The sequence below is a fragment of the Microchirus variegatus genome, assembly GCF_963457635.1.
Source record: "Microchirus variegatus genome assembly, chromosome: 21".
NCBI classification, from domain to species: Eukaryota; Metazoa; Chordata; class Actinopteri; order Pleuronectiformes; family Soleidae; genus Microchirus; species Microchirus variegatus.
Window position 1 is genome coordinate 20,531,757 of NC_139822.1, and position 13,440 is coordinate 20,545,196.

General features: G+C 48.4%; 3 protein-coding genes across 4 annotated transcripts; 2 read left to right on the forward strand and 1 right to left on the reverse strand.

The window, feature by feature from the left end:
- Positions 1 to 117: 117 nt before the first annotated feature.
- Positions 118 to 2,563, reverse strand: LOC310942259 (MKRN2 opposite strand protein-like). The gene is made up of 6 exons (XM_083907607.1): positions 2,358 to 2,563; positions 2,088 to 2,136; positions 1,693 to 2,005; positions 1,506 to 1,555; positions 1,254 to 1,422; positions 118 to 649 (listed from the first exon to the last, which is right to left on the reverse strand). The coding sequence occupies exons 3-6, from the start codon at positions 1,920 to 1,922 to the stop codon at positions 400 to 402; spliced, it is 699 nt and encodes a 232-aa protein (XP_083763733.1). The 5' UTR covers positions 1,923 to 2,005; positions 2,088 to 2,136; positions 2,358 to 2,563; the 3' UTR covers positions 118 to 399.
- A 5-nt stretch (positions 2,564 to 2,568) lies between these two features.
- On the forward strand, positions 2,569 to 6,769 carry mkrn2 (makorin, ring finger protein, 2; the record flags this gene model as incomplete). Of its 2 annotated transcripts, none has more annotated exons than XM_083907597.1 (10): positions 2,569 to 2,594; positions 3,251 to 3,379; positions 4,080 to 4,216; positions 4,292 to 4,417; positions 4,493 to 4,668; positions 4,799 to 4,864; positions 4,947 to 5,095; positions 5,617 to 5,727; positions 5,831 to 5,975; positions 6,052 to 6,769. In XM_083907597.1, 10 exons carry the CDS (start codon positions 2,569 to 2,571, stop codon positions 6,217 to 6,219), a joined length of 1,233 nt encoding a protein of 410 aa, XP_083763723.1. In that variant the 3' UTR covers positions 6,220 to 6,769. The 2 variants fall into 2 exon arrangements, with proteins under 2 accessions (XP_083763723.1, XP_083763722.1); XM_083907596.1 differs by lacking the exon at positions 2,569 to 2,594 and adding an exon at positions 2,858 to 2,941.
- An 810-nt stretch (positions 6,770 to 7,579) lies between these two features.
- Positions 7,580 to 12,616, forward strand: LOC310942694 (protein FAM107B-like; the record flags this gene model as incomplete). The annotated part of the gene is made up of 5 exons (XM_083908111.1): positions 7,580 to 7,603; positions 9,435 to 9,522; positions 10,866 to 11,046; positions 11,721 to 11,877; positions 12,509 to 12,616. 5 exons carry the CDS (start codon positions 7,580 to 7,582, stop codon positions 12,614 to 12,616), a joined length of 558 nt encoding a protein of 185 aa, XP_083764237.1.
- Positions 12,617 to 13,440: the final 824 nt, after the last annotated feature.

The window sequence follows — 13,440 nt, forward strand, 5'->3', positions numbered from 1 at the left end:
CTGGTTTGGTTCATGTCATAATGAAAGTGAATCACACATAAACTTCACATAAACACTGTTCATGTTTATTTGTATTTACTCGTCTGGACAATCACTCATTCACTCATTCACACAATCACTCATTCACTCAATCACTCATTCACACAATCACTCATTCACTCATTCACAGAGTGTATAGATGTGTGTAGATTACAGGAGCTGGGATCATCTCCACCCACTGATCCACAGTCACATGACAACAACACAGGAAACACTCCATATATGACACACACACACACACACACACACACACACACCTGTCTGTCCTCCTGTCTGTCTTCTTCTTCCAGGGCGGGTTGTACTTTAGGAGATGCAGTGCTGCCCTCTACAGTTCAAAGTTCTCCTCCTGAACCCCTGTCTCTATTGTCTGTCCTCCTGTCTGTCCTCCTGTCTGTCCTCCTGTCTGTCCTCCTGTCTGTCCTCCACATAGCAGTGCTGTCTGTGGATGATGTGGTACAGCGTGGTGAACTTGGACACCCTCCTCATCCTCGGCAGGATGAAGCTGTGAGTGAAGGCGTCTCTGCTGACAGAGCTCCGCCCCTCGACCGCGAGGACACTGTTAATAAAGTTCAGACAAAAACTGAAGCAGTTATGGTCGTCCTCATCAAACCTGGACAGAGAGAGACAGACAGGTGTGAGTTAACCTGAGTTTACCTGAGATAACCTGAGTTTACCTGAGTTTACCTGAGATAACCTGAGTTAACCTGAGTTTACCTGTGTTAACCTGAGTTAACCTGCATTCACCTGCGTTCACCTGAGTTAACCTGAGTTTACCTGAGTTTACCTGTGTTAACCTGAGTTTACCTGAGTTTACCTGTGTTAACCTGAGTTTACCTGAGTTAACCTGAGTTTACCTGAGTTTACCTGAGTAAACCTGAGTTTACCTGAGTTAACCTGAGTTTACCTGAGTTTACCTGAGTTAACCTGAGTTAACCTGAGTTTACCTGAGTTAACCTGAGTTTACCTGAGTTTACCTGAGTTAACCTGAGTTTACTTGAGTTAACCTGAGTTAACCTGAGTTAACCTGAGTTAACCTGAGATAACCTGAGTTTACCTGAGTTAACCTGAGATAACCTGAGTTAACCTGAGTTAACCTGAGTTAACCTGAGTTAACCTGAGATAACCTGAGTTTACCTGAGTTAACCTGAGTTTACCTGAGTTAACCTGAGTTTACCTGAGTTAACCTGAGTTAACCTGAGTTAACCTGAGTTTACCTGTGCCAGACAGGGTCCCACATCGGTCCTTCAGAGAAGCGGTCCAGATACTGGTCCCACTGATCCATGAGGTGGAACATGTCAGGTCTGACCAGAGGAACACTGACACAGTGCTGCCACCCACTGGCTTCTCTACGTACTCCACTCTGAGTGTAGTTATACACAACACCTGCACACACACACACAGTGAGTGTGTTTAACATGGTGACAGGGAAAGACTGTGACCTCTGACCTCTGACCTCTGACCTTTACCTTTAGTGTTGGAGATGCCGGTGTGAAGATCTGACGTTCCATCAAAGTCTCTGAGGACAAACAACAACAGCAATTACACACTGTTCAAACTAGACCTGGTTCAGACCTGGTTCAGACCTGGTTCAGACCTGGTTCAGACCTGGTTCAGACCTGGTTCAGACCTGGTTCAGACCTGGTTCAGACTGACCTGTGGAGGTTGTCTTGTGCAGGTGCGATCAGCAGGCAGCAGGAGGTCTTGTGTCCGTCAGTGAAGGGTGAGGGGAGGCTCACCGGCGCCTCCTGCAGTCTGCTGCCCTTCAGCTCCTCTCCACAGCTGGGACACAGCTCAGGGACAGAGAAGCAGAAGATGTTCTTCTGACAGTGACTCAGTCTGATCACACTCTTCTCCACGTTCTCCACGTTCTTCACGTTCTCCATGTTCTCATCACGTCTTCTTCTGTTCCTCTCTCTCTCTCTCTGTTACTCTGTTACTCTGTTACACTCTGTTGCCAGGTTACCACCTATTAGATGACATCACATGTTCACATCCAGCCTATCACGTCGTAGCCACTGTCAGACACACGGTCATGTGACCACACCCACCTGGAGCTGCTGCTGTCAACTGGTGACCTTTGGACCATCGTCATGGAAACTGTGTGTGTGTATGTGTGTGTGTGTGTGTGTGTGAGAGGGTGTGTGTGTGAGAGTGTGTGTGTGTGTGAGGGTGTGTGAGTGTGTGTGTGTGTGAGGGTGTGTGAGTGTGTGTGTGAGAGCGAGAGGGTGTGTGTGTGTGTGTGTGAGAAAGAGAGAGCGTGAGAAGTGTAAAACAGGAAGTATTCTCACTAACTTCCTGTAAGTGTTATTAAATGTTACCCATGTTGGTTCGTCTCAGTGAACGATCGTAGTCTTATGACCTAAGACTTCATGATGACGTCATGATGACGTGTCTCTGGTCATTGTTGTGCTCGTGGAGCCGTCACAGAGCTCATAGGAACCTTAGTGATGTGGCTCTGGTTCACGGTCGGAACCGTTTGAACGTAACACCGCAGTGACAGTCGCTGTTAGCTGAAGCTCCGCGAGGAAGATGAGCACGAAGCAGGTGACCTGCAGGTCAGTGTGTGTGTGTGTGTGTGTGTGTGAGAGAGAGAGTGTGTGAGTGTGTGAGTGTGAGAGAGTGTGTGCGTGTGTGCGTGTTACCTGTCCGTCTGCTTTGTCCGTGTTTGAGTCTCGCGTTGTTTCTGACTCAGATCTCTGAGAACGCGTTAGCATCGTGCTAATGTTTTTAGCTGTTAGCGCGTGAATGTGTCCCGCTGGTCAAAGAGCGGGTTCAAGTTACGTGTGTGCGCGCGCGGTGTGTGTGGTGCGCGCGCGATTTCTGTTACAAGCGCTGACCTCGTCAGGACCAGGAGTCCTCATGGAGACCAGAACCTGGTCCTAATGAGGCAGAACCTCACGAGGTACTAGTGAGGAACTGGGTTAGTTTAGGACGAAGGTTTGGATTGTGGTTATGGTTATGGTTAGTTATGAACTGGTTAAGGTTAGTGTGTGTGTGTGTGTGTGTGTGTGTGTGTGTGTGTGTATGTATGCGTGTGTGTGTGTATGTATGCGTGTGTGTGTGGGGGGGGGGGGGGGGCGTGTGTGTGTGAGAGATAGATCATTAAAGTTCCTGTAAATCAAATCTATTTCTATCAGGAGGTTAATGTGGAAACAAACCTGGTGTTGCCATGGTGATGTGTGACTGACAGGTGTGTGTGTGTGTGTTTCAGGTACTTCCTCCATGGTGTTTGCAGAGAAGGAAGTCGCTGTTTGTTTTCTCATGATCTGAACAACAGCAAACCTTCAACCATCTGTAAGTTCTACCAGAGAGGAACATGTGCTTATGGAGAACGCTGCAGGTACACACACACACACACACACACACACACACACACACACACACACACACACATTTATTTATGTGTTTATTTTACAGGGACAGTGCACAGCTCTCAGCCTCACCAGGGTTAGCTACTACCTAAATTTCATCTGTGGTGTGTGTGTGTATGTGTGTGTAGTTCCACATACACACACACACATGGATCATTCAGGAATGATCCATTTACCCTGATACACTTTGACAGTGAGCTGAGTTTAGTCTCAAAACAAAAAGTATCTCAGAATGACTTGAAATTCACCATCATAATAGTCTTCATCGTCCTGAACAAGGATCTGTTGAAAATATTTGGAAATCTCTTAAGGAATAATTTTAATGAATTTTTGAATTTTAAGAAATTATCCATTTGTCCTGTCCCATACACACAGACACACACGCATACACACATGCACATACATACACACATGCACATACATACACACATGTACACAGAGCAATATGCGCTTATTGAGAACGCTGCAGGTACACATACATACACACATACGTACACACATACATACACACACACAGACGTACACACATACAAACATACATACACACATACACACACACACATACATACACACACACATACACACATACGTACACACACACATACACACAGATACACACACACTGGACAGGTGTGTTCTGTCTGAACAGTGACATCACTTCCTGTACAGGTACGACCATGTCAAACTTTCAAACAGAGGAGGTGGGGGAGGAGCTTCAGAGAATCCAGGAGGTGAAGGAGGAGGAGCTGGGGGTGGGGCTTCAATCAGAGGCGGAGTGAAGAAGAACCTGGTCCTCAGAGACAGGGGTGAGACACACGCACACACACACAGACACACACACACTCACACACATGTGTATAACCTGTGACCTCTGACCTCAGGGATGCCTGCAGACAGGAAGTTTGGCGCTCCAGCTGACAGTGTGTGGTCAGACGCCGCGGCCGCTGCTCCTCAGTCTTATGTGGACGCCATCAGGACGGGTCTGGACGCCTCAGTCAAAGACCAAGGTTGGACAAAGTGTCCTCTGATTGGCTCATAGCTGTCATGACATCATCATGATGTAATACGTGTTATCTCTCTAGTTATTCCCCCAGTGGGCGGGGCTTCCCAGGACCTCCCCCAGCTGTGTCCGTATGCTGCAGCAGGACAGTGTTTCTATGGAGACAACTGTACGTATCTCCATGGCGACCTGTGTGATGTCTGCAGGCGACAGGTGCTCCACCCCCATGACCCTGAGCAGAGGAGGAGGCACGAGAAGGTGTGTGTGTGCGTGTGTGTGAGTGTGTGTGTGAGTGTGTATGAGTCTGTGTGTGTGTGTCTCTCTGTATGTGTGTGTCTCTGTGTGTGTGTCTAATGTCCTCATGTTTAAACCTGTCTCTCTGTCTCAGATGTGTCTCCTGCTCTTTGAAGCAGACATGGAGAAGGCCTTTGCAGCTCAGCTGAGTCAGGATAAGGTCAGTCTGCTGAGTCATGTTTGAGTCATGGTGTGTTTACTGAGTCGTGGTGTGTGTGACAGTTGTTGTCATGGTTCCACAGGTTTGCTCCATCTGTATGGAGCTGGTGGTGCAGAAGATCAACCCTTCAGAGCGGAGGTTCGGGATCTTGTCGTCCTGCTGCCACACCTTCTGCTTATCCTGCATCAGGAGGTGGCGCTGCACCAGGAACTTCAGCAACGTCATTGTCAAGTAAGGATCAGGGTCTGAAAGACCACAAAGGTCTGAGGTCTCTTGTGTCTCTGAGGTCTCTGAGGTCTCTGAGGTCTCTGAGGTCTCTGAGGTCTCTGGTCTCTGAGGTCTCTGAGGTCTCTGGAGTCTCTGAGGTCTCTGGTCTCTTGTGTCTCTGAGGTCTGAGGTCTCTGGAGTCTCTGAGGTCTCTGGTCTCTGAGATCTCTGGTCTCTGGTCTCTGAGGTCTCTGGTCTCTGAGGTCTCTGAGGTCTCTGTGGTCTCTGAGGTCTCTGAGGTCTCTGGTCTCTGAGGTCTCTGGTCTCTGAGGTCTCTGGTCTCTGAGGTCTCTGGTCTCTGGTCTCTGGTCTCTGGTCTCTGAGGTCTCTGGTCTCTGAGGTCTCTGAGGTCTCTGGAGTCTCTGGAGTCTCTGTGGTCTCTGAGGTCTCTGAGGTCTCTGGTCTCTGAGGTCTCTGTGGTCTCTGAGGTCTCTGGTCTCTGAGGTCTCTGTGGTCTCTGAGGTCTCTGGTGTCTGTGGTTTCAGGTCTTGTCCCGAGTGTCGTGTCATCTCAGAGTTCGTCATCCCTTCCATGTACTGGGTCGAGGACCAGGACCAGAAGGATCACCTCATCGAACTCTTCAAATCCGGAGTCAGGTGAGTTCCGTGTGTCAGTAGCCACACCCACTTTGAGTTTTTCAGCCAATGAAATGGTAGAGATGATGTAAATGTTGACCGTGTCACTTCCTGTGTGTCGCAGTAAGAAGGCGTGTAAGTACTTCGACCAGGGTCGCGGTTCCTGTCCATTCGGAGGGAAGTGTTTGTATCTTCACGCTTTTCCAGACGGAACCCGTGCAGAACCAGAGCGGCCTCGGAAACAGCTGAGCGGAGAGGGCGGCGTGCGGGTCAGAGGCCACGCCCACCATATTGTTGAGTGGCAGTGGGAGGGGCTTAGTGTTGACGTCTTTGTGTTTGTTTCAGTTCATGAACAACGTTCGTCTGTGGGACTTCATCGAGGAGCGCGAGCAGCGCTCGGCTCCGCCCCTTCCCTCCCTGGATGATGACATCACAGAGCTGAGGGAGCTCTTCATGCAGATGTCAGGGCCGAGCCAGGAAGACCTGGAGACCCCGCCCACTCCGGAGCAGTAGAGACCACGCCCACTCCGGAGCAGTAGAGACCACGCCCATGTTTTGTGGAATCATGTGACCTGGTGTGATCATCATGAGTGATATTGATGTTTTATTTATAGTGTAAATAATCACGACATCACAGTGACCTCACAGTGTGACCTCACAGTGACCTCACAGTGTGACCTCACAGTGACCTCACAGTGCGACCTCACAGTGACCTCACAGTGTGACCTCACAGTGACCCTACAGTGACCTCACTGTGACCTTACAGTGACCTCACAGTGTGACCTCACAGTGACCTCACAGTGTGACCTCACAGTGACCTTACAGTGACCTCACAGTGACCTCACTGTGACCTTACAGTGACCTCACAGTGACCACAGTGTGACCTCAGTGTGACCTCACAGTGACCTCACAGTGTGACCTCACAGTGCGACCTCACAGTGACCCTACAGTGACCTCACAGTGTGACCTCACAGTGTGACCCTACAGTGACCTCACAGTGTGACCTCACAGTGACCACAGTGTGACCTCACAGTGACCTCACAGTGTGACCTCACAGTGTGACCTCACAGTGACTGAAGCTCAATAAAAAGCTGTAGATTGATGAACTCGATCAATGACGTCATCGTTCTTTCACATCATCAAACAGCTGTTTACAGACTGGTTAGTTAAGTGATAGTCTTATTTAGTCATGAACTAGTTAAGGATACTAGAGTTAGTTTGTGTTAAAAAGTAAATGTTATTTAGACATGGTTATGGTAGGGTTAATGGTAGATTATTATAGGTTAGTTTGGCTAGTTTGACTAGTTAAGGCTAGTTTGACTAGTTAAGGCTAGTTTGACTAGTTAAAGTTAGTTTGACTAGTTAAGGCTAGTTTGACTAGTTAAGGCTTTTTGACTGTTCAATGTTGAACAGTTTTGTTCTCCTTGAATGATAAAACTGCAAAAAGGACAGAGGACAGTGTCCTCACTGATGGACATGATGGTGTCTGAGGACAGACAGTGGACACTCTGTCCTCATCACTGCTCTCTGTCTCCTACAATCACTTTAATCCACTCAGAGGATTTAACTCCTCACAGAGTCAGAGAACAGGTGCTACACACACACACACACACACACACTCACACACTCACACACCAGGGGACAGGCTGTCAGTCTGCCGGACACCACAGGACAGAGACACACAGGGACAGACACACACACACACACACTCTCACTCACAGACACACACAGGGACAGACACACACACTCACACACACACACACACACTCTCACTCACAGACACACACCCTCACACACACAGGGACAGACACACACACTCACACACACACACACAGACTGAACCTCGTCCACAAACAGACGAGAGGACAGAGAAATGGGAGGAGTCTATGGAAAGAAGGTGAGTGTAGACCTTTGTGTGTGTGTGTGTGTGTGTGTGAGCGCCCCCTGCTGCTCAGGACCAGCCGGACACACTGAGGCCCATCACAGTTCTGTCAGACAGGTTCTGGTTCTGGTTTCAGGTTCAAGAGTTTATCTACGTCACATGATCACGTCTTTATCTACGTCACGTGAACGCGTCTTTATCTACGTCACGTATTCACGTCTCTATCTACGTCACGTGATCACGTCTTTATCTACGTCACGTGATCACGTCTTTATCTACGTCACGTGATCACGTCTCAATCTACGTCACGTGATCGCGTCTTTATCTACATCACGTGATCGCGTCTCTATCTACGTCACGTGATCACGTCTTTATCTACGTCACGTGATCACGTCTTTATCTACGTCACGTGATCACGTCTCAATCTACGTCACGTGATCGCGTCTTTATCTACGTCACGTGATCACGTCTATATCTACGTCGCGTGATCACGTCTTTATCTACGTCACGTGATCACGTCTTTATCTACGTCACGTATTCACGTCTCTATCTACGTCACGTATTCACGTCTCAATCTACGTCACGTGATCGCGTCTTTATCTACGTCACGTGATCACGTCTCTATCTACGTCACGTATTCACGTCTCAATCCACATGTGATCGCGTCTTTATCTACGTCACGTGATCACGTCTCAATCTACGTCACGTGATCACGTCTTTATCTACGTCACGTGATCGCGTCTTTATCTACGTCACGTATTCACGTCTTTATCTACGTCACGTATTCACGTCTCAATCTACGTCACGTGATCACGTCTCAATCTACGTCACGTGATCGCGTCTTTATCTACGTCACGTATTCACGTCTTTATCTACGTCACGTGATCGCGTCTTTATCTACGTCACGTGATCGCGTCTTTATCTACGTCTTTATCTCACTAACGTTAGTAAACCACTCACTCGCTCACACCAAAGTCCACTGGTCTTCTGCGGCCTCATGTGGTCACTTTGTGTCACTGCAGTCGATCAAACACTGAAGACATTGTAACTCAGTGATGAAGCAGCAGTGACACAAAGTGTCCACACGAGGCAGCAGAGGACACTTTTGTCCTTGTGTGTCTTCACAGAGAAACATCTCTATTATGGTCTGTCTTTGTTTCCATGGAGACCAACAGCTGTGATCTCTCTATTTTTAAATCAGTAGGCAACAGGTGGTGGGCGGGGCATAGGGAGGGGGCGGAGTCTGTCAGCATGAGCATGACACCATTTACTCTGTGTTCTGTTTATATGTTCTGTTTATATGTTCTTTATATGTTCTTTATATGTTCTTTATATGTTCTGTTTATATGTTGTTTATATGTTCTGTTTATATGTTCTGTTTATATGTTCTCTCTGTTCTTTATCTGTCTCTGTGTAATGTCTCTGTTTTTCCAGCAGAGGTCAGATGTTCAACTTTAACTTTCTCACAGAATCAAAGAAACAAAGCTTCATTCACCACAGACCAAAGACCCCCCCCCCTCATAGACCCCTCCTCACAGACCCCCCCCCCCTCACAGACCCCCCCCTCACAGCCCCCCCCCCCCCCCCTCAGTGAACACAGTGAAGGTCTTGTCACCATGTTGAAGCTGATGAATCGTCTCTTAGCAACAACACACAATCATTCAGTTATTCAGGAGGGAGAGGGGGAGAGGGGGAGGGGGGGGGGGCTGTGGTGAGAAAGAACATGAAAAACACATTTGAACTCAGGGGAGCTGCTGCTCTCTACTGCCTCCTGTGGACACTTTGTGTCACTGTGTGTGTGTGTGTGTTAACAAAGACGTGATCATGTGACTTTGTTTCTTCACAGAAGTCGTACGACGTCGACCATGAAGAAGAAGAAGAAGAAGAAGAAGAAGAAGAAGAACACGACTCTGTGACCAGAGGAAACAGCAGAGGTAAGTTTGTCTCTGAGGACACCGTCCTTCTGAGGACACGTCCCTCTGAGGACACGTCCCTCTGAGGACGCCGTCCTTCTGAGGACACATCCCTCTGAGGACACGTCCCTCTGAGGACACGTCCCTCTGAGGACACCGTCCTTCTAAGGACACGTCCCTCTGAGAACACCGTCCCTCTGAGGACAACGTCCCTCTGAGGACACGTCCCTCTGAGGACACGTCCCTCTGAGGACGCCGTCCTTCTGAGGACACGTCCCTCTGAGGACACGTCCCTCTGAGGACACGTCCCTCTGAGAACACCGTCCCTCTGAGGACACGTCCCTCTGAGGACACCGTCCCTCTGAGGACACCGTCCTTCTGAGGACACAGTCCCTCTGAGGACACGTCCCTCTGAGGACACAGTCCTTCTGAGGACACGTCTCTCTGAGGACACGTCCCTCTGAGGACACAGTCCTTCTAAGGACACGTCCCTCTGAGGACACCGACTGATTGAAGGCCATGAAGGTCAGGTCAGGTCAAAGGTCAACGAAGCATCATCACAAACTGCCCTCTGAATCACACCTGCTGTTGTAGCCACAACTGAGGTTCTCATGGTCTGAGGTTCTCAGGATTAGATGTTCTAATGGGTCAGATGATCTCATGATTCTGAGGATCTTGGGGATCTGGGTCTCCCCCCTCCTCAGCAGGGAAATGCTGAATCTGTTGCTCAAAGAAAACTCAAAGTGAAGTGAAGCATGGTGGGAAATGAGGAGGAGGAGGAGGAGGATGAAGAGGAGGAGGGGGAGGGGGAGGAGGAGGGGGAGGGGGAGGGGGAGGGGGAGGGGGAGGAGTCTCAGTGCTCGTACAGAGAACATAACGAGTCACAGACGAGAACACATGAGGATCTTCAAGATCAGAACTGGATCAGATGGATGTGAAGTCTGGTAAGAGAGTGTGTGTGTGTGTGTGTGTGTGTGTGTGTGTGTGTGTGTGTTTTCTGTCATAAACATGTCGTCCTCATAGAGACCTAAACCTGGTCCTAATGAAGAAGTTTAATTTAAGATTTGAACTGTTGTTGTTGTTAAAGTTAGTGATAGTTATTAACTGGTTATGATTAGAGTTAATGTGTGGATCTGGTTTAAAAGATGTGGTTCTGGTTCTGAATGTGTGGTTCTGGTTCTGAAGGGGGTCTGAGGTTCTCAGAAAAGTCTGGTTCTGGTTCTTTAGGTTTGGTTCTTTAGATGTGGTTCTGGTTCTGGTCTGGACACGCCCACCTTCATGCTGATGTCATCATGTGTAAAGTGGTTGCAGCGCCCCCCAGTGGAGACAGTGTTCCCCTCTCACCTCTGTCCTCATGTCTTCAGCCTCAGCGTATGGAGACATGCATCAGCATCGGACTGAGGACGTCCACAGACCGTCCACAGTGTCCAGATATGTCCTCCAGCCAGAGGACGAAGACCTCATCAAACCCAAGAAACTGGTGAATCCAGTCAGAGCTTCAAGGACTCACAGAGACCTACACCAAGAGCTGATGAGCAGCTGCAGGTCAGAGGGACACTGGGGACACTGGGGACATCAGGGACACTGGGGACATCAGGGACACTGGGGACATTAGGGACATCAGGGACATTAGGGACATCGGGGACACTGGGGACATTAGGGACATCAGGGACACTGGGGACATCAGGGACACTGGGGACATTAGGGACATCGGGACACTGGGGACATTAGGGACATCGGGGACACTGGGGACATTAGGGACATCGGGGACACTGGGGACATTAGGGACATCGGGGACATCAGGGACACTGGGGACATCAGGGACATCAATCTGAGGACATGTTTAAATGAGGATAAATGACTTTGTGAAGACATGAAGTGTAAGATTTGAAGACATTTGAGAACTTTTAAAGAGACTTCTTAAAGTGTGGTTTGAAGACACACACACACACACACACACACACACACACACACACACACACAGATGATGGTTTGATGAGAACACAGCGCCCTCTGCAGGATGAAACACAAACTGTTTCCCTGTCAGGACCAGTAGACCTCATAGAGACCAAAACCTGGTCCTAATGAGGTCTGAACCTCATTAGTGAGGTACTGGTTTAAGTGATAGTTATAAACTGGTTAGTGATAACTGTGTGTGTGTGTGTGTGTGTGTGTGCGTGTGTGTGTGTGTGTGTGTGTGTGTGTGTGTGTGTGTCCAGAGACAGTGTGTGTGTCAAACCTGAGCTCCAGAGAGTCCTTGAGAACAGGAAACGAGATCAGCTGATCAAACACAGGAAACAGGAAGAGGAAGCACACAGGAAGATCTCACCTCTGGAGGCGGAGCTACTGAAGAGACACAGGAAGCTGGAAGAGGAGGTGACACACACACACACACACACCTGTCTTGTGTCCTTGTGTCCTCGTGTTCTCGTGTCCTCATGTCCTCCTTGCCTTGTGTCCTCATGTCCTTGTGTCCTCATGTCCTTGTGTCCTCATGTCCTCATTTCCTTGTGTTCTCATGTCATGTTCTCATGTCCTTGTGTCCTCATGTCCTTGTGTTCTCATGTCATGTTCTCATGTCCTTGTGTCCTCATGTCCTTGTGTCCTCATGTCCTTGTGTTCTCATGTCATGTTCTCATGTCCTTGTGTTCTTATGTCCTTGTGTCCTCATGTCCTCGTGTTCTCATGTCCTTGTTTCCTCATGTCCTCATGTCCTCATGTCCTCATGTCCTCATGTCCTTGTGTCCTTGTGTCCTCATGTTTTCATGTCCTCATGTCCTTGTGTCCTCATGTCCTTGTGTCCTCATGTTTTCATGTCCTCATGTCCTTGTGTCCTCATTTCCTCATGTCCTCATGTCCTTGTGTCCTTGTGTCCTCATGTTTTCATGTCCTCATGTCCTTGTGTCCTCATGTTTTCATGTCCTCATGTCCTTGTGTCCTCATGTCCTTGTGTCCTCATGTTTTCATGTCCTCATGTCCTCATGTTCTCATGTCCTCATGTCCTCAGATGGAGAAAGAGCAGAAGACGGAGGAGAAAAACCTGAAAGCTCCAGAATTTGTCAAAGTCAGAGAGAATCTGAGACGGACGTCCTTTAAAGACGAGGACGAGGTGTAGAGGGACAGTCTGTCTGTCCTACAGGAGGACAGTGGACACAGAGACGAGCTGTCTGTGGACAATCTAATGACTAACCCTGAGGACACCCTGAGGACACGCCTGAAGAGTCTCTGGATCAGAGGACATGGTCTCATGGTCCGTCCTCATGAGGACAGACCACATGAGGACAGACAGTGAACTTGTCTCTGGTCACATGGACGTGTCCCTCTTCGATGACATCACTAATGACATCATTACCTGGCGTTTGATGCTAATGACGAGATCATCAATGACGTCCACGTCCACCAGAGGGCGACGTGGGACACGTTTCATCATGTTCAAATTCAGACTAAAGTGAATGTAATAACATTAGTGACATAGAGAGCGCCCCCTGCTGCTGAGAACCAGGGTCTTTATCTCACTGCTGTGAGCTGTGATTGGTTCTCAGCAGCAGGGGGCGCTCTGTGCTGACCATGTTATAATAATGTATAGAGAAATAATAAAACGATAATATAAAAGACTAAACCTATGTTTAATCTTTAATTAGCGCCAGTGAAAACAAAGGGACTGAGCTAATGCTAATGCTACATTAAAGGTTCATGTCACTGTAGATTCTCACCAGCAGGTGTCGCTCTTCTTATTTTTCCTGACACACAGTTCAGTTCAACCGGAAACTTTTTTATATTTTTAAAACAATAAAAACATTCTTTATTTGAGTTTAATTTAAAAACCTTCTTCTTCTTTTTGTTCGCTGCGTTCAGTCACGTGACCGAGTCCATCGTGTTTGTAGGTTTTATTTTGAAAATCTATCCGGAAGCTTCAGTTGTTGTTTCCCGCTGACTTGA